The sequence below is a fragment of the Lissotriton helveticus genome, chromosome 7, assembly GCF_964261635.1.
Source record: "Lissotriton helveticus chromosome 7, aLisHel1.1, whole genome shotgun sequence".
Lineage (NCBI taxonomy): Eukaryota > Metazoa > Chordata > Amphibia > Caudata > Salamandridae > Lissotriton > Lissotriton helveticus.
The window spans coordinates 1,614,551,210-1,614,577,433 of NC_136068.1; the positions used below are offsets into that span (position 1 = coordinate 1,614,551,210).

Consider the following 26,224-nt stretch of genomic DNA (forward strand, 5'->3'; position numbering starts at 1 on the left):
AATGGGGGGAGAGAGGAGGAGGGGATAAGGTAAGGGAGGTGGCGTATTCTGAGAGACTAGTTGGGAGAGTGGGGTAAAGGGGAGTGAGAGTGGGGGGGGAGATAGAGTGGGAGATGGTCCTGCCGCAGGGAGGGGGAGATAAGTTCAGGGAGGTGGTGGGTTCTGCGAGACTCGTAGGAAGTGTGAGGTGGGGGGGTAGGGGGCAGAAAAGGAGGGTTCCTCCAGAAGTGGAGAACAATCACCTCTGACAAAGAACACAACTTGGGAGTATATTCTGTATACTTTCCAATTCCGAAATAAGAGGCCTACTGGATCTCCGTTTCTTTAACAGGTTCTCAAAGACGCAAAAGTGCAAGATGTCCGCAATGCAATAAGATATATCACTCTTATGAAATGGGGACTACATGGCAACCATAGACCTCAAGGATGCCTAAATGCATATCCTGATGAACAGCTGGCACAAGAAATAGCTCAGGTTTGTGGTAGACCATGTACATTACCAAATCAGGGTGCTCCCCATTGGGATAAAAGCGGCATCAAGGGTGTTTACAAAATGCCTTGCAGTGATGGCAGCACATTTGAGATGACAGGATACATGTGTTACCCCACTTGGGAAATTGGCTGGTAAAGGCAGATTTGCTGGTGCACTGCCAAAGAGGCTTCTCGTGATGCAAATGTTACACACATTGGTATTCTCCCTATCATCCCCAAAAGGGAGATGATGTTCTTGAGAACAACATTAAACTCGAGGAACGCGAAGGCAATTTGTATGTCAATTCCCTGGTATGCAAAAATGTAGTAAAATTCTGAATGAGCGGTAGAGCTTATTCAATGTGAGTAAGTAAATCCCCCCCTTAGGTGATGGCAGAGACTGCGCTAGCTGCGGAGTAAAAATAGTAGAGAGAAGTAACAGTCAGCACTGGATAGTTGAAAAAGGTATATAAAGTAAGAACTATTCAAAATACTCATGGCGTCCAGCATGCTAGGAAAGCTGCAACCCACCCCTCTCTGTCACCCTGCAGGTAATGAGGGAGCAGAGGAGGCGGTATATATGCTGGAGCGAGTGAGAATTATCACTCGCAAGTGTGATGAAGAGGCACAGGTGTGGGTAATTGCCTTCAGTGCTTAGCTAGAACTTAAATCTGACGCTCGATGTTCCAAGTATGCTGCCATCTGGGAGGACTCAAGTGAAATTTTAAAATGACGTTTATTAGTAAAATGAATGGAGGTCCCCACCCGGGGGTTAGCGGGTGCTGTGTGGGCTCTGTCTCCCGCTCCTGGCCAGCCGCTGGAAGTGAAAGCTGGTCAGGGTGAGACACGTCACCGGGCCCCATCATGAAGTGAGCGGTTGCGGAGTCCTAACTAAGGAGAATCGCTGCAGCAGCAGCGGCATCCATATTGGAATGGTTTCTGTGGGGAAAAATGGCTCAGAGCCATAATAGAAATAAAAATAACACCACAGAGGCAATCTCTTCAATAAAGGAAGCTGAGTTAAATAAAATTAGAACAAATCCTCATATTTAAAATGAACACCAATATGACCTATTTGTCACAGGGTGGTCCTGTATAGAAATTGTTAACACAGGTGTGTGGGTATATACACAAGATGAGAGGGATACAATCAAGTGTACGCCTCAGTATATTTAGATTGGGAGTATCTGGGTTGGAATCCCAGCAGGTATCTACAGGGAGGATAGTGCCTCTGTACTCTCATCCGGGGTGGGTAGTATCGGACCATCGGAGGAAAATAGTACCCATTAGCAAAAGAGAACAGGGCTGAAGAGCCTATGATGAGATGGTATATATAACTAAAGGAAGGGTCATGAATGCAAGCCATATATGTAGTAATAAAGAATGTAAAGTACAAACGCATACGTACAGGGCCATGGTTGCTGCCTTGTCGTAGCTGCTCTCATGGGGGTGTATGATAGAAGGTGCCTCAATCCTCCAGTTCACACAGTGGAATATTATCATAAAGGCCTGACCTGTGTGGCTAAATAAAATATTCAATGTTATTCCCTCCAAAAGAGATTTATGTTCATGTTATGATGTGATTCAAGGATGGTCCAGTGTGCATTGTCTGGTGTGTGGCTATGGGTGAAAAAGTGGGTGCCCATTTTGGTGCCAATATATCTTTGGGTGCAAGGGGAAGTGAGCATCAATACACAGTTCCTGGTGTTACAATTTGTGTGATTTTTCTGTGTCCATGTGTGGGTCTTGTCGAGGACAATCATCTTTGTGAGCCAGATCACAAACACCACAGGAGCCACATGGAGAGTGTCTTGTGACAGGATAGGTACCGGAGGGCTTGAGCTTGTCTGATTTGATTTGATTTTAAAATGTATAAAGCGCAACGAATGCCCGGAGGCGTCTTGGCGCTAACACTAGAATATCGAAGTCAAGAGCAGAGGCAGGTGCATTAATTGTCTGTTTGAAAGAGCCAGGTTTTTAAAGATTTCCTGAACATAATGAGGTTCAGACTGTTTTTGATCGTAATGGGTAGACGGTTCCAAAGTTTGGTCACTTTTACCAGAAAGCACCTCCCACCCCAGCGAACCTGATTAAATCTGGGTGCTTGCAGCAACTTCTCATGAACCGATCTAAGGTTCCTCGAAGGAACATAGTGTTCGAGGCATGTGGGCTGCTAAATTCATATCTTAGCATTAGATCGCCGCCTAGTGTTGGGCTCGGATGATCGCACATTGTTGTCCTGGAAGAGTCTTCGAAGTATCCTGAGATAGGTGGCTCCTCCCCTGGACTACAGTGCGCATGGGCATCGGCTCCATCCCCAGATTGTTTTTTTCCGCCATTGGGTTCGGATGTGGTCTCGACGTCTTACTGTCGGAACCAAGAAAAACTAACTTTTAGCGGCCAAAAGGCCTTGATTTTCTTGCGTCGGTATTGTCTGCGCACGGTCTCGAGTCTTCCGTCTCTTGGAGCCGGAATAAGCGGAGTTTTCTTCGCTCTCGGAACTTTGAGGCCTTCTCATCGCGACACGACTGCAAAACTTTTCAGACATGGAGCAGAGCCCGTTTAAGTACTGCCCGCTCTGTGGGTCCAAGTACCCACACATCGATCTACACCCCGTGTGTAACAAATGCCTTTCGCCTGACCACGACGACGGCAAGTGCAAGTTGTGTGCACAGTTCCGCTCGAAGAAGACTCTCAAGCTTCGGCGCGCGGTGCGCATGGAAGCTAAACAAGCGGCCCCGGATCCGGAGAACATCTTCGGCGACCAGGACGAAGAGGACCAGGGTCATCATCTCCAAATCTCCCCACCCGAGACGGAGGTCGAGGCGGATCCGGGAGACGACGACGGAGTCGCGAGTCAAGGCCTTGAATACGTCGACGAGGTAGGAGACGACGATGAGATTTATGGGGCCGCGGCAGACAGCTCGGGGGACGAGCTCTGCCCCGAAGGTTACGAGGATACCGACCGGGACACGGGATCGCCTGTCGGCCTTACCCAAGACCCGTTGCCGCAAGCCACAGCCCCGCCTTCGGGCCCGGCCACGGACTTACTTGCTGAGCAGACTGTTTCGAAACCGAAACCATCGGGATCGACAACACCTAAAATGGCCGACCCGAAAACGAAACCGAAACTTAAGGACTCGAGTGTCCCTAAGATGGCTGCCGTGCCGGTGAAAACGACGGTGCCCGCTACCCCATCGACTCCGTCGACCTCCGGTCCGCAGAAGTCGAAGAAGTCCGTCAATTCCGATGCTGCAAAATCGAAACCGACGCCAGAGGAGGGGTCCTCCAAAAAAGATGGTCGGCACGGGTCAGCAGCTACGACGCCGTCCAAGCCCGCCAAAGTCGGCTCCAAGGAGGCTACGCAGGCACACGGAAAGAAGTCTGCGCCCCGAACACAGGAATCGGAGGCGGTTAAGACAGGATCCGCGCCCAAAGCGCACAAGGCCCACAAGGACGTCGGATCCGAGGGAAAGATCAGACCATCCTCGTCAGCGCCGAAACAAACTGTGAGTGAGCCGTCCCTCATAGCCGAATCACTGCAAAGAATCAGGGAGAAGGCCTTTGCCCCGTCGGCTCCGATACCATCGCCGCAGCCGCAAAAGGACACTCCAGCGAAGCCTTCTGGGAAACTTCTCTTTATTTTGCCGCCGAAGGAGGCGCCGAAAGCTTTTTCAACCAAGTCGGCACCGAAACAGGTGATTTCTTCACCGGCTGGCCCGCTTCCACGTCGGGTACTCGAATCAGAGGACGATTCAGAGCATTTCATCGACGCTGACACAGGCAAACTGACCCACTATAAGAGGAAAATCACTTCGGAGCCAGTGGACTCCTATGTCATCCCACTAAAGAAGAAGAGGGTGCCCCTTGACGCCTCAGGCCTCACGGAACCAATCCAGCCTCCTCCGAGACGGAGCCCTACTCCCTCCCCAGAACACTCTGCGGGTGAGGGGTATGATGGAGACGAGCAGTACAATTTCCCTATCAATGAACCTGATGCACAACCGGATTCATATGATGACACTGGTGACCAGAACACCCAGGGTGTGGGGCAGGACCCGCAGCTTTTTAATGCACGTGCATCCCCGACTGAGGATTCAGCAGGTTTTCATGCACTACTCGAAAGGGCGGCAGCCAATCATGATGTGGACATGCATGCCGACCCGGTTGAGGAAGACTTCCTTTTCGACACTTTTTCAGTCTCTGAAAGGACAGTAAAGACACTGCCTATGCTTAAAGGAGTCCTCAAGCATGCTGGGGACATATTTAAGGAGCCTACAAGAGCGAGAGTGGTCAACCCTCGCATTGAAAAAAAGTACAGACCTGCACCTGCGGACCCCGCATACATCCGGGGACAATTGCCACTGGACTCTCTTGTGGTCGCCAATGCCAGGAAACGTGCCAACTCCCAGACAACGGGTGAAGCTCCTCCCCCGGATAAGGAGTCCAAAGTGCTAGAGGCAGGGGGCAAAAGAGTAGCTGCACAGGCATCAAACTTTTGGCGCATCGCCAATACACAGGCACTCTTGGCGCGTTACGATAGGGCGCACTACGACACCCTAGAACAGATTGTACAACACCTGCCTCCACAGTTCCAAGAAGCCACCCAACTGCTCATTGAGGAAGGAAAGCTAATCTCAAACGCAGCCATCAAGTGTGCACTTGACGCTGCGGACACAGCTGCTAGAGCTATCAACACTAGCGTTATGCTGAGACGACAAGCGTGGCTCCGCATCTCAGGGTTTAAACCGGATATTCAGACAACAATCCTTAATCAGCCAGTCAATCCTGAAAGTCTGTTTGGTCCAGATGTTGACACCACCCTAGAGAAAATAAAGAAGGACACAGAAACTGCTAAGTCCATGGGGGCCCTGCAGTCACAACAGTTTCGTGGCAGCAATTTTCGTCGCTCAGGTGCACGTGGAGTCACCAGAGGACAAATAGGACAACAATCCCAGTTCTCTAAAGGTGGGGCACAATCCTCGTTCACGAAACAGAACAAGGGAGGTTACAGAAATAACAGCAACAGAGGTCGCAGCAGAGGAAACAACAGCTCCCGCTCCTCTGCTCCAAGCAAACAGTGACTCTCTGTCACTGCCCCCCGACCACCTAACACCTGTCGGGGGGAGACTACAGCAGTTCCTGCCCGTCTGGAAAAACATCACCACAGACAGGTGGGTGCGACAACTAGTCCAGTATGGTTATTGCCTAGAGTTGAGGTCCACTCCACCCAACATCCCGCCAAGGCAAAGGCCTATGTCCGCAGAGCACTTGCTCTTATTGCAGCAGGAAGTAGTGGTGATGCTGCAAAAGGGAGCAATCGAGCTCGTGCCGGTGGGAGAGGAAGGCACGGGGGTTTATTCCCTGTACTTCCTTATTCCAAAGAAGGACGGATCTCTCAGACCCATTCTAGATCTACGTCCCCTCAACCTGTACATACTGTCAGAACATTTCCACATGCTTACACTGCAACAGATTCTTCCATTGCTAAACCAGGGCGATTTCTTAGCAACCTTAGATCTCAAGGATGCTTATTTCCACATTCCACTACACCCGTCACACAGGAAATACCTCAGGTTCACTATTCAAGGCAGGCACTACCAGTTCAAGGTCCTACCCTTCGGAGTCACCACAGCCCCGAGGGTGTTCACCAAGTGTCTGGCGACAGTAGCGGCGCACCTCAGGAGGCAGAACATCCATGTCTACCCCTACCTAGACGACTGGCTCGTGCAAGCCAAGTCAGAGCAACAGTGCGCCGCAGACATGTCGACTACAATTCACCTTCTTCACGATCTGGGTTTCTCCCTGAACTACCCAAAATCGCATCTTCAGCCAGCACATGTCCGGCAGTTCCTAGGTGCGACGATCAACACCCTGACGGCCATGGCTCAGCCAAACCAAGTCAGGATAGACAGCATGCAGGCTCTGATCCAAAGGTTCAGGCCACAACACTCGCTTCCAGCGAGAGTGTTCATGCAGTTGATAGGCATGATGGCCTCCTGCATCTTCATAGTCCCTCACGCACGGCTACACATGCGCCCGCTCCAGGAGTGCTTAGCGAATCAGTGGACACAGGCTCGTGGGCAATTGACAGACCTAGTGTTGGTTACCAGTCGGGCATACGACTCTCTGCATTGGTGGACTCCACACAACCTTTGCAAGGGCCGACTGTTCCAAGAGCCTGTGCCGCAGATTGTCCTGACAACGGACGCATCTCTCCAGGGATGGGGAGCTCATGTGCTCACTTACACAGTGCAGGGACTATGGACGACGCAGCAACAGAAGATGCACATCAACTATCTGGAACTGATGGCAATCTTCATGGCGCTCAAGTCCTTCATTGTACATCTGTGCAACAAAGTCGTGCTAGTCCGGACGGACAACATGACCGCGATGTACTACATTCAAAAGCAGGGAGGCACCCACTCGCCACAGCTGTCTCATCTGGCTCAGAGCATGTGGAAGTGGGCCATTCAGAGGAACATTTTCCTCATGGCAGAACACCTCCCAGGAAAGGACAATCAGATGGCGGATCTGCTCAGCAGGTACAGCCATCAAATGCACGAGTGGGAGTTACACCCATCTGTCCTCCACCCGTACTTCCAGCAGTGGGGTCATCCGGAGATAGACCTGTTTGCCACAAAAGAGAACGCAAAATGCCAACACTTTGCCGCCAGGTTCCCTCACCCACAGTCGCAGGGGAATGCGATATGGATGAACTGGTCAGGCAAATTTGCGTACGCTTTTCCGCCAGCCCCTCTAATACCGCTGGTCGCAAGAAAGCTAAGGCAGCACGAGATGACTCTCATCCTAGTTGCTCCAACGTGGGCGCGCCAGGCCTGGTACACCACGTTCCTCGAACTCTCAGTGGTGCCGCATCAAAGACTGCGCCTCACGCCCAGTCTTTTGACGCAGAACCATGGAGAAATTCAGCATCCAGATCCGCAACAGCTCAACCTGGCGATCTGGCTCCTGAAGTCCTAGAGTTTGGATACCTTAACCTACCTCCGGAATGCATGAACATCATCAAGGAGGCGAGGAAACCAACTACTAGAGCATGCTATGCTGCAAAGTGGAAGCGTTTTGTCATTTACTGTACAGCCAATGACATCAACCCGCTAGATGCATCTATCCCCAACATCATCTGCTATCTGTTGCATCTTTACAAGTGCAATCTAGCGTACACTTCCATTCGGATACATCTATCCGCCATAGCGGCTTATCTCCAGAACAGGCAGCACCTCTCTGTCTTCAGAGTGCCCGCCATTAAAGCCTTCCTTGAAGGTCTGAAACGAGTCATTCCCCCAAGAACACCGCCAGCTCCGGTGTGGAACCTCAATGTCGTTCTCACCAGACTGATGGGACCACCATTTGAGCCACTGCACTCGTGTGAACTCCAGTTCCTTACGTGGAAAGTAGCTTTCCTTGTAGCTATTACGTCTCTGAGGCGTGTCAGTGAGCTTCAGGCGCTCACAATCCAAGAGCCATTCATTCAAATTCATCCAAATAGGGTAGTGCTACGCACTAACCCCAAATTCCTTCCGAAGGTGGTGTCACAGTTTCATCTAAACCAAACTATTGACTTACCAGCATTCTTTCAAAACCCGCAAACGGTGGCGGAAAGAATGCTCCATACCTTAGATGTACGGAGGGCGTTGATGTACTACATAGACAGAACACAACCCTTTAGAAAAACAAAACAACTCTTTGTTGCCTTCGCACCACAACACAAAGGCAACCCGATTTCCAAGGCAGGGATAGCCAGTTGGATTGTTAAGTGCATCCAGATATGTTATCAAAAAGCCAAGCGCACTTTAACAATACCCCCCAGAGCGCACTCCACACGCAAACTGGGGGCATCCATGGCTTTCCTAGGGAACATTCCTTTAGAGGATATTTGCAGAGCAGCCACGTGGGTTACACCACATACCTTTACAAAACACTACTGTGTTGATGTGCATTCCAAGCAGCAAGCTGCTGTAGGACAGGCTGTTCTGAAGACACTTTTTCAGGTTTCTGCAGCTGGCACGGGCAACCGCCGCTGATGGAGGGACTGCTATGTATTCTATGCTAAGATATGAATTTAGCAGCCCACATGCCTCGAACTGAATATGCTACTTACCAGTATGCATCTGTTCTTGGCATGTAGGGCTGCTAACATTCATATCGCCCGCCCTCCTCCCCGGTGCCTGTCGCAGCTGCAGATATACTATTGTATTTATTCATTAGCATGGACATCCTTTACACTTTTCACTCCATCTTCTGCCACAATGGCGAAAAACAATCTGGGGATGGAGCCGATGCCCATGCGCACTGTAGTCCAGGGGAGGAGCCACCTATCTCAGGATACTTCGAAGACTCTTCCAGGACAACAATGTGCGATCATCCGAGCCCAACACTAGGCGGCGATCTAATGCTAAGATATGAATGTTAGCAGCCCTACATGCCAAGAACAGATGCATACTGGTAAGTAGCATATTCAACTTTATTCTGGAGGTTAGATAGGCCGGACCTCTGCCATGAAGTGCATTAAATGCGATGCAAAGCACCTTGAAAGCTATTCTTTTCCGGACAGGTAGCCAATGGAGTGCCACCAATCGCTGGGCCACTGATTCATGCCTGGGAATATTCATGATTAATCTGGCAGCTGGATTCTTCAGGCGTTGGAGCTAGCTCAGATGTGGATTTTGGATCCCAAGATACAGAGCATTGACATAGTCCAACCTTGATATTGCGAGGGCAATTACCACTGTTTTCAAGGTCTCCGGGGGAATAAAAGCTCGGATCTTTCTAATCAGCTTAAGTATGGCCCAGAACCTTGCTGTGAGGACATTGATCTGACTGTCGAAAACTAACCGATCATCAAAAATCACCCCAAGATTTCTAACTTTAGAGACCGGTTGGGGGCACTTACCCAACTCAGTAGACCACCATTTAGGCGACCAGCTCAGAGGATTGGTTCCCAAAAGTAAAACCTCTGTTTTGCTGCCGTTTAATTTCAAACATTTAGATTGCATCCAGCCATTTACCTGTGCCATACAGGTAAATAGGTCCGTCGTAGGATGGACCAATGCTTAGGGTATGATTTTCTGTATCTGGTTTGACATTAGGCGTAAAAGCAGTAACACAGGTGATAGTGATGTCTTGTGTTCTACTGTGGGGTTCTAATACTGCCGCCCGATTGTTGTTCCTGCCCCTTTCCCGTGCTATATTGAAGGAATGTGGTGGGTAGTGGTGTGCTGTCCTGCTCATAGTCAGTTGTTGTGCCTGTAAGCCAAAGTCCGCAATCTTGCTGCAGTTGCGACGACCAGCCCTGGGTTTCAGCTGTCAGCACTGAGGAATTGATTTGAGGAGTAAGTCTTGTGGTGGAATCATGCCTGATGGGGTTGTAATATCTCTGTTCAGCCAATTGTTAGAGACATTGTAGTCTGGGGTGGACATAATGACAATAGCTCTGCCTTTGTTCACTGGGTTGATTGTGATAGAAGCGTCATAAGCCAGTGAATTTACTGCTTCTAGTTCCTGATTTGACATGTTCTTGAATGGATACCTAGGGTTTGATACTCTTATGCCTTTGAGGACTTACTCCTATCCTTCTTCTGTCAGCTCCATGTAACATTCCATATTTATTTTTCCATGTCTCTCTTCCTCTTTCTGCCTAATTCTTCTGTTCCTCTCCTTTTCTCTATTTGATTGTTTCTTTTCCTTCACTCTCGACCTCCCTTTTCAACCATCTCCCACTGTCTCTCTATTTTCCATCTGCTCCTCTTGCTGCCACTGACATTTTTATCTATTTATTTTTGTTCCAGACTCCTCCTTTTCATCTGCTTTATTGAGTTTCTTTAACTCTGTTTTCAATCTGCCATGTCCCTCCCACTTCTCTTTATTCTTCTCCGGCACTACTTTTTCCTTCTTCCTTGCTATTGTCTCTTCTATTTTTTGCATCCACTCCTTCTGTCCCTCCCTTTTCCTCCTTTCTCATCCGTGCCACATATTCATCTCTCCCAATATTCCTTTGGTGGATCTGTTGTCTTTTGCTCTTTACTTACCTGCCCCTCCGCTCCCCTTCTTTTCGCCACAGGTGCCCAAAGAAGAAGCAATGAGTTTTGCACGAGAGAACCGAATTCCGTACATTGAGGCTTCTGCTAAGATCCGTATGAACGTGGACGAATCTTTCCATGAGCTGGTGCGCGCGATCAGGTGAATATCCCCACGCCCCACCTTTAACCTTCTCCCACTTGCAGCAGCCTGCATACCCATAAGTTATGTTGAAGCAGTACTCACTACTCTGGGCAGAATATGAATCACAGTCACTGAGGCAGCAAACCTAATTCTTGTAGGTGTGATGGAGGTCCTATGTGCTAGTTAGTGCCTGCCACCAACCTCTGATCTGTAGGGACTGGTGTTTGCATAGCACATCTTTGTCAATAGTAAGCTCTTAAAGGCTGACTTAACTGTCTGTGGCCCTAACAGCGCTGTCTGGTATGTATGTTTGCACAATCATACACAACAGAATCTCAAATTGAGACCTGCTGCTCTAGCAACTGTGAGCTATTTCATGCAAGTGGACTGTTATGGAGTGTGTGGTGGTGCTGAGTGCAAGCATTCTTGGTAAAGGTGGGAGTTAGTGCTATTGCAGCTGTGTGGCTGCTGGGGCTTAGTGCAATGGTACAATTTAGTGTCTGGGATGAGGCAGGCAAAGGGTAAGGGACCTGCAAGCAACATATGTGTGGTATGGTTTGGTGTTAAGAATAACGCTGTTGATTCATGGGGTATGTAAGATCTGGGGATGAGGCAAGTTAACATTTCATATAGGCATTGTGTATTATGTTGCAGCAAACTGCAAGTGTCGTTTTTTTCTGCCTCCTCTTTGACATATTGCAAAGCCTGAGCTGACTTCTCTCCTATCTTCTGCAGAAAATTCCACGAGCTGGAGAGCCCGCCCACCCCAAGCGTGAGCCCCAAGAAGAAGGAATCGAAGGGATGTCCCTGCGTCATTCTTTAAACTGCTGCCGCAGTGGAGGGAACGCTCCAGGTGATGGAGAAAGTCAGGCAAAGGGGGAAGAATCCGGTACCTTTCTCTCCTGCCTCCCTCCTGACTTTCTGACCATTACGTTTTCACAGTGCTCATGAGCCTGGACTCAACAACATGGGCCAGTTCCTTCTACAGCTCACCCATATGCACACACACTGCCAACTCTGTCCCCTCACCACTTTTCGGCTTGGTAGGGGATGCACCCATGTCTTAATTCTGGGATTCCTGTGGTATACCCTGCAACCCAGTAACTCTGCCATGGTGAGGGGGTAGGATACTGATTTTTAATATACTTCTTTAGTCCAAGAAAGCCTTCCTTGGTGGATACAGCAAGGTCACATCCCTGAACGGGGTTGGAAGGGAGTGACGCTGGGATTAACCTGACCCAGGGAGATGTGGAATGTGGTGGAGAATGATGTCCTTGTCCAAGGGTGGTATCCTGGCCACTAAGGGGGCTCCAGTACTTTGCACACGCTCCTCCGTCAGTGCCGATGCTTGATTCTTTTGTATACCAGATTCTCTGTGGGGTATCTGCATGTAAATATGTAGGCTGTATATATGTATCCATTTTATATCACTCTTTTTGTATTGGATGGGTTTATAATGACAAGAGACAAATGTGGCAAAGTAGGTTCCGCTACCGCCTGTTACTTACTACTAAGAAATCAAGGCCCGCAATGTTGATGAAGACCCATCTAGTAAGTAACCTTCTTGACCACTGGTACTTTTGCTGTGGACAGTGCTGGTGAATCCTGTGTTTAATGACCTGCACTGGCAATTTGTAACTGGTCATTGGCAGAGCGGTGATTCTGTTTTTTGGTGACCCTCATTCACCACTAATGCCAGGCGGTTAGTAGTGCCGGTTAACTCTGTGCTTGGTGTCCTGCATTCACCATTAGTGCCTCTCCTTACAAGTGCTGGTTAAAGACTGGTGACTTTCACTCACCAATGGTGCCTGGCCATGAACAGTGCTAGTGATGGCCTTCGTGCAGTGACTTGCACTCACCAATATTGCTAGGCCATGAACAGTGCTAGTGATGGCCTTCGTGCAGTGACTTGCACTCACCAATAGTGCCAGGCCATGAACAGTGCTAGTGATGGCCTTCGTGCAGTGACTTGCACTCACCAATAATGCTAGGCCATGAACAGTGCTAGTGATGGCCTTCGTGCAGTGACTTGCACTCACCAATGGTGCCAGGCCATGAACAGTGCTAGTGATGGCCTTCGTGCAGTGACTTGCACTCACCAATAGTGCCTCCCATTAACAGTGCTAGTGATGGTCTTCGTGCAGTGACATGCACTCACCAAAGGTGCCTGGCTATGACCAGTGCTAGTGATGGCCTTCGTGCAGTGACTTGCACTCACCAATAGTGCCAGGCCATGAACAGTGCTAGTGATGGCCTTCGTGCAGTGACTTGCACTCACCAATAGTGCCAGGCCATGGACAGTGCTAGTGAACAGTGCTAGCGATGGCCTTCGTGCAGTGACTTGCACTCACCAATAGTCCCAGGCCATGAACAGTGCTAGTGATGGCCTTCGTGCAGTGACTTGCACTCACCAATAGTGCCAGGCCATGAACCGTGGTAGTGAACAGTGCTAGTGATGCCCTTCGTGCAGTGACTTGCACTCACCAATGGTTCCAGGCCATGAACAGTGCTAGTGATGGCCTTAGTGCAGTGACATGCAACTCACCAATAGTGCCAGGCCATGAACAGTGCTAGTGATTGCCTTCGTGCAGTGACTTGCATTCACCATTTCTGCCTGCACACGAGCAGTGCAGATGAAGGATTGTGTTAAGTGGCGTTCACTGACCATTGGTGGCTGACCATTATTGACTGTGCGAGTGATGTCCTCGGTTTAGTCTCAGCATTCACTCTTAGTGCCTTGCTAAATGGCCAGTCCATATGACATTAGGTGTAAGCCCACGATGCACCTGTGCAGATTATATTTTTCCCTGTTGGGTTTGGAAGCCAGGACGTCTGCAGACTTTAGGACAATACAACGTTTACCTGAGGGGAATATCCCCAGAACAAGCCGGATGGACTGGTAACCAAGGACCAGCCCTCTGTACACAATTAGCTATGTCCAAGTCTGTCCATGCACGAAAAGGACAGAAGTTGAATGCCACACATAATGTCGCTAGAGACGACCGGCAGCGGCAATCCGTTCAGAGCAGAGGCTCACGACTGTCTAACCTCTTCTCACAGGACGTGCCAATGAGTGGATTTTTGTTCTCGGGGTGCAGGTCAGCTGGAACTCAACACTTCTTGTCACACACACAGAGAATGAACTCCTGCTCTGATGTGAGAGGCTGGAGATTGGGAATTCTTAATTTTCCTTACAGAGGATAGCTGGGAAGCGTTGTGGTCAAATCTTGTGCCTTACTGGTCTCCCAAGGATTAAAAATGTAGTAGTAAAAATGTACATCAGCAGACACCCAGAACAGGTGAGTGTGGGCTGGCCTGCATGGTACCAGTACTTCAAAAATCTGGCATCTCATCCATCAACATTTGACAGCTTCAAATAGGGAGCCTATGAGGAGAGGTGAAAGAAAATGTTCAATCTCCCAGTGCAAATTGTTTTTATTGAGTGAGAGAAAGAAAACGGTACAGTTTAACCCCTTCCATGCTGATGACGGCCCCAGTCCGTCATGCATCACAGTGGGCGTGTGCTGATGACGGCTGGGGGCCGTCATGATCCCACCCACTCATTAAAACGGCCGCACAGGCGCAGAATTGCGGCCGCGCCCAAGGGGTTAAATATAAAAGTTGTGCAAATAGTAAAGTAAGTGCCGAAAATAGGGGGACGTTGATAAAAGATACCACAGTTTCTGACATCTGTTGAGGAAATCATGTCAACCCTTGTGATGAGTTATACAGGACCAATAAAGGAAGAACAAAGATGGTATAAGTTTTCAGAATGCTCATGTATTCTTCGGTTAGAAAATGGAAAATGTAAATGCCTACAGAAACTTGAGAACAACATAGCTGCTACCAGCCCCAAATCCGCAGGGTCAATCAATCCATCTTGGTTTTCTTTTTCTGAATGCACTTTGCATGGCTGGGCTTGTAGGCCTATACTTGCGAACTGTTCAGCAATATTACAAATCACAAGTATTATTGAATAAAAGCTACAACTGAGGGAAGGAGGCCCTAGTGACGGGGGCCAATTAACACCTAACGAAGGGGTGCAAGACCACGGCAGATTTGACTTTATTTAGTGTTGCTGGAGGTGACCGCTGTAAGACCTTGTAGGTGTGATTGACAAACTGCTTGGACAGTATCTTCTTAATTTGATATCCCATTAAGGGACATCTGGTCTAGAAAGAGGATCAGCTGTACTTGAAATGGGACATTTCATATTCTCTTTAGATGACAGGATGTGAGAACCACCTATTGGGGCAAAACAGAAAGCAAGAGGAATGGGCACATCCAACCTGCATTACAAAGAATGGGAGAGAGGTAGTGAAAGCAAAGAGATCAGCTGAAGATTGCAAATGTTCAAGATTAATATAGTGTCTGTACCTGCGCCATTATTAGTGCTCGGATGCCCTCGGGTAACCAGGTGCTTTACAAATGTTACTTCATTCATTCATTCATCAAGCCGCGAGTGAGTGGAGATGGTCAGCTAGAGGAGTGGGAAAAATTGGATGTTGTCTTGCTCCAAACAGTAGCCAGGATGTGGCAGCCCAATCAAGGCTGGTGGACAGACATCAGTGATGATATAATGTTAAAGAAAGAATAATTTAACACCCCAAAAGGGGCAGGTGTCATGATCCACTGCTGTACGGGTTGACAATGGATTGTTCATGTCAAACCTGATTAAAATAGTCGAGGAGAAGGAAAAACTATATCCTGGCTGCCCATCTCATTGCACAAGTGGTGGAGACTCAAACACCTTCCCTCTGCTACTAAGGAGATGAAGTAATCACAATAGCGCCGATTCTCAAAAGGTCATGGAACATGTAAGCAATTTGCCTCCGGTGTAATCTATCCTTACATCTGTGTATAATATAGGATGTATGCTCATTCTGAAACATGTCCTTGTGTTTCATATATAAATTACATATACTGTAGGAGAGTTGCAGAAACAGCTTATAAGCTTCGGTGGTCATCACCATATGAAATAGTTATTTTGTTTCCTGCATTTACTAAAGGGCATTTACACATTTTTTTTTAAAAAGGGTTGGAGTTTCTGGAAGAAATAACACAACAAAAAAGTAATTTTGGACTACTAAAATGTCTGTAGCAAGACAGCTTACAACACGATTACTTTAAATCAAAGAACAACAGGGGGAAACTGTGCGCAATCAGGAAACCTAATTTGGAATTTTCTCCTTGATGAATTTTCACCAATATTTGCATTCCCAGTCTTTGTACAGTACCCTAGTAAATCTGCTTTACTTAATTTAAGTTCAAGATATGCCTATATACTTAACTCATGCACATCATTTGCACTTCTACTTTCTTAAGTGAACTCAGTGCATTTTACTCACAAGCAAATTACTCTGCTCTAGTCGCTGTTGGAACTTTCACAAGCTTGTTGTACTTTGTGAAACAGTACCAATTTTGAGCAAGGATATGCAGATCGCATGTTGGTGTTAAATGAGGTATTTTGGGAGAGAATCGAAGGGTTGTTATTATATCATGGCAATAATGATCCTTGTGCACAATACATTGTCTCTAGGCATCTAAAAAGTGTTATTTTAAAGACAAATCAAATGATAAATATACTGTTTACATTAGCTGTATCAAACCTGTCTTGTTGGTGATACTGTGGGCGTAACACATGGACACAAGTCCAGTGTGTTTTTTGTAGCCCAAACTGGGCGCAATTCTAAGGTTGGTTTTGGGGAGCTCAGTGCCAAAGATTTTCTACATGTTGTTTCTATGTTTGGAGACATTATGGGGCCTCAGAAAGTGCTTGCGAAGCAGGTCCTCTGTTCCAAATCTGGTCCAGTCAGTAATGCCTGGGGTGTTGGTTGTGTTCTCGCCTGGGAGATGTCAAGTTAAGAAGAATTTAATTCAAAACTGCCTGTAATATCATCACTGCTTTAATTATTAAACATGTAAATACTGAACTTCTGTTTGACTATGCATCTTTCTTGCAAAACGCATTGGTTTAAATTAGCAAAACGAAATGTATGCAAGTTTCAGAACGCGAAAGCTGTTTGATTATAAAGTGTTTTGAAATTGTGTCCTAGTGAGATACACAGGAACATCCTATCAATGTTCAAAGTCTGACAACCTATGGACCAGATGTACCAACTATTTTTTGGCCACAAACACAGCGACTCGGAGTTTGCCACTACAAAAAAATGATTTTCCAATCTACAAACCCAATTTTAAGTAGTCAGTTAAGTTCTGCAGACTACTAAAATGGCACTGCAACTGGATGCCGATTCAGTATTTGGAAGGGGCATGTTGTGAGTCTCCCTTCCAAATAAAATGTATGCAATGTGTTTGTGGCTTGCAACCATAATTGTGGTCGAAAACCACTGAAAACTTACAGACCCCCATATTTGGGTGGTAATTCATTTGCAAAGGGGTAGCAGTCCCTTTCGTACCCCTTTCCCGTTCTGAGAAGTTTCAGGGAAAGTAAACATTGGACCACTGCCAACTTTCAGTGAAACTGCATGGGCTAATGGTTCAGCCTACTTCAATTAATCAATCAAGGGTTTGTAAAGCACGACTACTCACCAGTGAGGGTCTCATGTTACTGAGGAGGTGCTGCTGAACTGTCTGGGTGCAAAGGTTCAGTCGAAGAGCCAGGTCTTGAGGTCCTTCCTGAACTGGGTCAATGTTGCAGATTGCCTGCGGTGGAGTGGCAGGCTGTTCCAGGTTTTGGAGGTGAGGTAGGTGAACAATCTTCCTCCGGTCCTGTGGATCCGTCGGATGGAGGTTAGGGCGAGTTGGGGAGTGCGGAGTTGTCTGGCAGGTGTTTGGAAAGTGAGGTGGTGGTTCAGATATTCTGGCCCTGCGTCGTGGAGGGCCTTGTAGGCATGTGTGAGGAGCTTGAAGGTGATTCTCTTGTTGATAGAGAGCCAGTGGAGTTGTCGGAGGTGTTGAGTCTTATGGCTGTGTCAGGGTATGTTGAGGACTAGTCTGGCTGCGGGGTTCTGGACGTTCTGTAGGTTCCTGAGCGGTTTCTGGGTGACGCCGGCGCGGAGTGCGTTGCCGTAGTCCAATCTCCTGGTGATGCGTGCGTGGGTGACTGTCTTTCTGGATTCTGTGGGGAGCCATCTGAATGTATTTCCAAGCAGGTGGAGCATGTGGAAACAGGATGAGTATACTGCGTTGATTTGGCGGTTCATTGAGAGCAGGGAGTCCAGTTTGCGGTTGCGTGCGTGGTCCTTAGGGGTGGGAGAGGTTCCTAGAGCGGCGGGCCACCAGGATGAGTACTTCGGTCTTGTCCGAGTTGAGCTTGAGGCAGATGTCTTGCATCCAGGTAGAAACTGCCTTCAATGCGATGTGAAAGTTGATTCTGGCAGCTGTGGGTATGTTGGTGAGGTAGGTGATCAGCTGGGTGTCATCGGCGTAGGAGGTGATGTTTTTAGTCTGTGACTTCTGACAATGGCTGTTAGGAGAGCCTTGTAGATGTTGAAGAGAGTGAGGCTCAGGGAGGAGCCCTGGAGCACTCCACAGCTGATCTCTGTAGGTTCTGAGAGGCACGGGGGCAGTCTGACTTGCTGTGACCGGCCGGTCAGGAAGGAGGGGATCCAGTACAATGCCTTGTCGCAGACGCCGGCGTCGTGGAGTCTCGTGATTAGGGAGCGATGGGAGACGGTGTCGAAGGCGGCTGAGAGGTCCAGTTGGACTAAGGCTGTGGTTTTGCCCCGGTCAAGGAGGGAGTGGATGTCATCGGTGGCGACGAGGCCTCTTTGGCCATCAATGCCAACTCTCAGAGTTGGGCATTGATGGCCTTCTCGAGGACCTTGGCTGGAAAGGGTAGTAGGGAGATGGGTCTGAAGTTCTTGAAGTCTGTCGGGTCGGCGAACAGTTTCTTCAGCAGGGGGTTGATCTCGGCGTGTTTCCAGTCGTCAGTTACGATGGAGCAGTTGATGGTGCGCCAAAGATCCAATGGGGTTCCGGAGTGGATGCTCTTCATGGTCTTGAGTGTGTCATTTGTGGTGAGCGGAATCCAGTTGAGCACAACCTATGGTGGTGAGGCGCGGTTGCGTGCGGTGGTGGTGGGAGTAGGGGCGGGGTCTTGGGAGTCGAAGCTGTCGTAGATCTGCCTGATGTTGTGGAAGAAGGTGCTGAGTTGGTTGCAGACGTCTTGGGAGGGTGGGATGTCTGTGGTCCCGCTGTTGGGCCTGTCGAACTCCTTGACAATGGCGAAGAGTTCTTTGCTGTTGTGTGCGTTGGCATTTATTCTGTCCTGGAAGGCTGTTTTTTGTGATTTTGAGGAGAAGGTGGAGTGCGTTCACAGCGGCTTTGAAAGTAGTGTGGGTTGCTGGAGTTTCGTTGTTCCATCTCTTCGCGAGTCGTCGGCAAGTGCGTCTGGACTTGTGGAGGGTGGGAGTGAACCAGCTGGCATTCTTGGATACTTCTGGTTAAAGTCACTTTGAGTAACTGCCTTTCTCTTTTCCACAAGGTGCACGCCACTTTGAGTGACTGCATTTTGATCTTTGAAAATGTGCACACTCGCACACAAGGAGTTCCCTTTAGTGCATAGGTATTCAAACTGTGGGGCACGCCCCCCTAGGGGGGGCGCAGCATCCCCTCAGGGGGGCGCGCACTCCACCCAACCACTTAATGTTCCATTGTTCCTTCCCGGCCCATTAGGCTTTGTGTGTCGCAGCCTGGGCTGCTGCTGCAGCTCGAGCTGCTGGGGGCTCATCTGGGCAGTGTCTGGAGTCTTATCTCCGGCATGCCCTAGTTTTTCACAGGTCTTTAAAGACCATGTGCAACCCATGTATATCTTGGGCCTCCCCTGGAGCATACTTCCAGTCGCCCTGGTTATAGCTCTCAAATTAACACCTTCATGTTAAACGACAGTCAGCAGCGTTTAATAACAAGACAATTTTAACTTTATAAGAATACAATTTCAATATGGAGAAGAGTGCGGAGATTGTTTAGAACGGGATTGTGTATTACATTCAAGAGTTTTGCAGCGTGAATCTTTCTTGATTCACTATGCTGTGCATTATTCCGCCATCTAGTGGTGGGTCACAAATTGTCTTTTTTTCCCTTTTTTTTTCGTGACCCAGTTAAGCATCGACATACCACCATTTGGTGTCTTTCGTGATATCGACGCGCTTCCTCCTGAAGCTCTCACCTTTGGTCGCCATCTTCAGATTCTTTTTTCCGCCGTTTGGTCCTGATCATTGTTGAAGAATTCCAGAGTTTTGGAAGAGGAATCGACGAAAAACGGGAAAAATCAACATAATCGAAGGTTGTCATTGCACCCGACTACAGGCCAGTTAGCCCGGACTACTAAGGAGAAGAAAATTTCAAGAGAACTCAGCGATCACACGAGAATGCGCACACACGGGGCTCCCTGAGTGCAGGAATAGACAAAACCCCTCCAAGTTTTGCACCAATTGCCACCACAAATATGCTCAGAAGGACCAGCATCTAGTCTGCAACCTCTGCCTGCCGCTCGACCATAACAGCGAGGACTGCAACGTGTGCTCGGCTTTCACACCCAAGACCCTCAGGGTAAGAGAGAGCAGAGAAGAGCGAACCACACCATGTAGGGGCCACCTCCATCGCTCCGAGACTTGGGCCTCTCCAGTGGAGAGGAGGACAACATCGCCGAAGGACCATAGGACGGCACAGTCGCCGAAGTCCATAAGAAAACATTGAAGGAGGTAAGAGAGTCGACGACCCCCAAACACTCGACTGACACTCGAAAGAGTGCAACAAAGTCCCTGAAGGGAACAGTGCAGTCAAAACACTCAACGAAAGCAACTGCACCCAGGGACAAAGAGCTCAGCGGATCCTTCGAAAAGGAATCCCGGACGGCCAAGACCCTCGAAAAATCAAGGTCGTCGAAGGAAGCCCCCGAAAAGGACTCCTCGACACCAAGAAAGGAAGGGTCGACAGGTGCTTCGACGACAACGTCGACGACCGCGAAGCGCTCAAGCCCTCGACGCCGCACAGGCTGCTGAGATGGAAAGGAAGAAAAGGAGGCTCGAGGGCGAAATGGCAAGCATCCTGCAGCGGAAGAAGGACTTCGACGACAAGATGAGTCCGTACACCATCCCGCCGAAGCCCGCGACCAAGGTCGAAAGGGCTTCGAAGACCCTGACCAGCTGAAAATGCCTGAACCGGTCAAAGAACAGGAGGAAGAGACCTTGTATTACTTCGAGGGAGAAGGCGAGGAGGAACAGCTAACCTACCAGGACTCAACGTCCTCGGAGGCGCAAGACTTGGAGTGGTATGACCTCAATGCCGAAATGCCAGAAAAGGAGGCCTTCACCACCAGACGATATAAGGATCTATAATATGGTGGTCAAGAATGCTGCACAGACATATGGGGTAAAATTGGAGGAGGAGAAACTCAAGGCTTGTTTTCTCCTGGAGACTCTCTTACCCACACAAACAAGAAGTCAATTCCTGCCCATGCTCCATAGTGTGCTGGACCAGGGCAAAGAGGCTTTCAGGGCGCCAGCTATATGTAAGTCTGTGACCCCAAGAACAGAGAAGAAGTACAAGCACTCCTCAAAGGACCCTCATACATTCAAAGATCAGTGGCAGCCGATTCAATAATTACTGCAACAGCTAGGAAAAGGGCCAGTGTGCCCCCAAATGCAGGCCCACCTCCTGACAAGGAGAGTAGAGAATGGACCTCATGGGGAGGAAAGTAGAACGGAGTGCGGCAATCCAATGGCGCATCGCCAACTCCAACACCCTAATCAACAGACATGCATACCAGCACTGGGAAGAAGTAGGGCAACTCCTGAGGCACCTACTAGAACAGTACCAACAAAGGTCAACCCACCTGGTAGAGGAGGGGAAAAACATGGCTAAAACATTTTTAAAGTCAGCCTTGGATGCAGTGGAGATGTCCAGTAGGCTGATGATGATCAGGGTGACCGAGAGAAGGCACGCATGGCTTAGGATTTAGGGGCTTCAAGCCTGAGGTACAAAATAACATCCTGAACACTCCCTACTACTTTTTAGGACACCAGTTGATAAAAAGTTAACTCAACTCAAGAAAGACAACGAAACTGCAAGGTCCATGGGAGCACTGCAGTTCAGAGGAATGAGATGGGGTACGCCCTCAAGAAGGCCAAATGGTAGGGGATGCAACCAACCAAGTACCTCACACCAAATCTTCCAACAAGGTTATCAAAGAAAAGGCCAGGGACAGCAGCAGCAGAACTGGCAGTACCAGCCACAGGGTCAGTCCTTTCGAGGTCGCTCAAACGGACGAGGACAGGCACGGAGAGGAGGGCAACTACCCACCTCCAAGTGACTTCGCCAAAAGGCAGACTACATAGATAACACCTCAAAGGGGGCATCCAAAGAGAAAAAAAAGTCCAAGAGCAGATTTCACATTACAAAAAGTTCCCTGAACATATAACACCAGTAGGAGGCAGAAAAAGGAACTTCATCCAAGAATGGAAGACGGTCACAACGGACAAATGGCTACTAAACATCATACGGATACTGTATAGAACTAATAAAACAACCTCCAAACAAGAAGCCAAGGAAAAAATCACACTCGGCAAAATAACTTTCACTCTTGCTACTTGAGGCACCACAGGAACTGCTCAACAAGGAGTTAATAGAGATAGTACCGTACAGGGAAAGAAACAAGGGTGTTTATTCCAACTACTTCCTCATACCAAAGGTAGACGAAACACTAAGACCTATCTTGGACCTAAGGTTCTTAAACAAGTTCATAAGGACACAAAGATTCAAAATTATACCTCTGCAAGAAGTAACACCCCAGGTACAGGAAGTGGACTACATGGCAACTATAGATTTAAAGTCTGCGTACTTACACATCCCCATTAACAAAGGACACAAACGCCCACTAAGATTTGTGATCAGCAAGACTCACTACCAGTTCACAGTGCTCGCATTCAGGCTCAAATCTGCGCCAAGGGTGTTTACAAAATGCCTAGCAGCAGTAGCAGCGCACCTAAGGAGGCAGGGAATACATGTATACCCCTACCTCGACGACTGGCTTGTGAAAGCAAGCTCCTACAGACAGTGCAAACAACACATCCAGCAGGTGATATAAACACTAATCCAATTGGGTTTTTCAATCCATTGGGGAAAGTCGTCGATAGAACTGGAATAGGTGAAGAAATTCGTAGGGGCAGAGATCAACACCATAGAAGGCAAGGTGTTCCCCTAGCACAAAGAGGATTTTGGCAATACTGAAGGAATCACTTCTGTCCCGCGAGGGGCAAGTTCTGACAGTGAGAACGGTGAGCAAACTAATGGGAATGATGGCGTCATGCATTCACCTGGTCCCAAATATTCGACTCCTCATGAGACCATTCCAGGAATGGATACAGAGCAGCAATGGTCACAGGCAACAAGGAGTTGGGAAGATCAAGTGACTGTCACACACGCAGTGCATCAGGAAATAGCGTGGTGGAACAAGGAAAACATATCACGGAGGAAACCATTCACACAACCAACTCCAACAGTAACCATCACAACAGACGTCTCCCAGATGGGGTAGGGTGCGCACATGAACAAAATCAAGGTGAGGGGGTTATGGTCGCAGCAGGATACGATCAAGCACATCAACTACCTAGAGCTAAAAACGATGTTCATAGCCTTAAAAGCCTTTCAGAAGGAGCTGTATGGAAACAGGGTTTTGATCCAAACGGACAACACAACCACCATGTTCTTCATCAACAAACAAGGTGGAACACAATCAGTAGCACTATCAGGGCTAGCACAAGAAATATGGACATGGGCCATTCCACTAAAAGTAGACCTACTAACAATACATCTCCATGGGAATGACAATGTGGAAGCAGACAGACTCAGCAGGCAGACGACAGCATTCCACAAATGAGAGATCAGCCAACAAGAAATACAAAAAGTATTCCGATAGTGGGGGATACCGCAAATAGACCTATTTGCAACACACCAAAATGCAAAATGCCAACACTTCGCATCCAGACAACCAGACCATCTGTCACAAGGGAATGCGCTATGGATAAGTTGGTCAAAGACATTTGCATACGCTATTCCCCCGATACCACTGATACACAGGGTACTCAGCAAATTTGGATCAGCAACATGTTGCTAATACTAATAGCACCTCAGTGGGCCATTCGGTCCTGGTTCTCACAAATAGTGGAAATGGCTCAAGCACTGGCACACAGATTCCGAAGAAGAAGGGACCTGTTAACAATGCAGAATGGAAGGGTGCTACACCCAGAGCAAGAGAGCCTCAGCCTAGCTGCGTGGCTCCTGAAGACCTCGAATTTGCACACCTCAAACAACCAGCAAGCACAATGGCAGTGCTCAGGGAAGCAAGAAGGCCTACCACAAGAAAGTGCTACATAGGAAAGTTGAAAAGATTCTCCGAATGGTGCAATAGGGAGAAACTGTAATGGAGAATCACAAAGGAATCAACAGTACTAAGATACTTAACACATCTACTACAAAGTAAACTAAGCTACACATCCCTAAGGGTGCACTTAGCAGCGAATGTGGCTTACACAAAAGGAGAAACAGGGAAAAGTTTCTTCACCTCCCAAGTGGTAAAAATATTTCTAGAAGGAGCAAAGAGAATCGCACTTCCAAACAGATGCCAGCACCAGCATGGAACCTCAACGTAGAGCTAACTCAACTGATGAAGGCATATTTGAACCTATTCACAAGGCTACACTGCACATGCTCATGCTAAAAATAGCCTTCTTAGTGGCTATCACGTCACTACGAGAGTAAGTGAATTGCAAGCGCTAACACTTCAAGAGCCCTACCTGCAAATACACAAGGATAGGATTGTAATGAGAACAGACCCACACGTCATGCCAAAGGTGGTGTCACGGTTTCACATCAATCAAACAATCCAAATAACTATTTTTTCCAAAACTCAGCCACATGCACAGAAAGGGCGCTACACACTTCCATGGCCCTGCCTAGTACCCTTCCTAATTTTATGATTCTAGGGGGCCTAAATATTCACTTCGACAATAGTAGTGACAGCACAGCTTCGGAATTGCTATTAGACCTAGCAACTCACCAGCTTTATTTGGGGAACTACCAACCCACTCACGCACTAGGGCATCTGTTGGATCCCATTTTTTTGAATATTTTGGACCTTAAAGTGAGGGTACCAATCCCGATACCGTGGACTGACCACCTGCTTATCCCGTTTAGCTGGTGGATCCCGACCACTCCGCGCCCCAGGCAAACTCCCGGTAGACCCTCACGCCCTTGGTCTAAATTAGACACTGTCAAATGGAAGCATGCCCTGGAGCTCTCCTCTCCAATCTATGAGGCAGATCCCGCAGTTGCGGATGTCAAGTTTTCCTCGTGGATCGAAAACTCCCTGAACACCGTCCTTCTAAAAAAACCTCACCTTAAACCACGGGAAAAAAACACCTTGCCCTGGTTTACTCAGGAGGTTCGCCTCCTAAAAAAACTTTGTAAAAAGTCTGAAAGATTGAGTAGGAAAGACTATGATCTTAATAGTAAGAAGGATTATAAACTCACAATTCTCAACTACAAAAAAGCCCTTAAAGCTGCGCAAGCAGTCTTCTTCGAAGAAAGAATCAGAACTGCTTCTAGCTCGTCAAGAGAAACTTTTCAAATTGTGAAAAAACTTTTAAAAACCCCGGAGCCTACACGCCCTGATGATCTCTCGGACAACCACTGTAACGAGCTAGCAACTTTTTTTGATCAAAAGATCCAAAATATCCTGAAACTACTCCCCCCTCACAATCCCGCTGACCTACCCGACCCGCTCCCGACACAGTCGCAGAACCTCGATATAGGACTGGACACGTTTATCCCTATTAGCGAGGACACCCTGTCTCCCATTCTACAGTCAATCAAGAGTGGCTCCCCGCTTGACCCAGCCCGTGTCAAGATCTTAAAACTTGTTGCACCCACCATTCTTGCCCCGATGGTGAATGTGATCAACTCCTCTCTATCGCAGGGAATGGTTCCCCCTAGTTGGAAGAAGGCTGTGGTTAAGGCCCTATTAAAAAACCTAACCTCGATCCCCTAAATCTCACCAGCTTTAGACCGATTTCTCTTCTGCCAAGCATCAGCAAGGTGGCAGAAAAACGCCCAGCTGTCCAACTATCTCGAATCCAGTGAACTGCTCAAACCCTCACAGACAGGCTTTCGTCCGGGCCAGGGCACGGAGACTGCGATGGTGGCGGTAGTTGAAGAGGCCAGGAAGATCATCGATGCAGGAGGATCAGTGGCAGTGATCCTCCTGGATCTAAGTGCGGCCTTTGACACCGTCAACCATCGTACGTTGGTCCAACGGCTCAGGGATCTGGGTATCTCAGGACTTGCCCTGTCCTGGCTGAGATCCTTCCTTCACAGCCGCTCCTTCCAGGTGGCTGAGGGTAACCACATCTCTAAAGGGACCCCAATACACTGCGGAGTCCCGCAGGGCTCGTCCCTGAGCCCTACGCTCTTCAACATGTACATGTCTCCCCTCGAAAAAATTGTCACCCCTTATGGAATCAAACTACTGACATATGCTGATGACACCCAGCTTGTCGTATCACTTAGCCATCAGGACAATCCTACCATCGATTTGCATTTCTGTCTT

The 26,224-nt window shown here is 48.4% G+C and overlaps 1 protein-coding gene across 1 annotated transcript in view; it reads left to right on the plus strand.

Annotated features, from left to right (window-relative positions):
- The window catches only part of RRAS (RAS related), a 153,689-nt gene extending 137,103 nt beyond the window's left edge, over positions 1–16,586 (plus strand). Inside the window, exons 5-6 of the mRNA XM_078655281.1 lie at positions 10,553–10,671; positions 11,389–16,586. Coding sequence (XP_078511407.1) covers positions 10,553–10,671; positions 11,389–11,476 — 207 coding nt within the window. The 3' untranslated portion in view covers positions 11,477–16,586. The remainder of the gene's footprint in view (positions 1–10,552; positions 10,672–11,388) is intronic.
- The last annotated feature ends 9,638 nt before the right edge of the window (positions 16,587–26,224 follow it).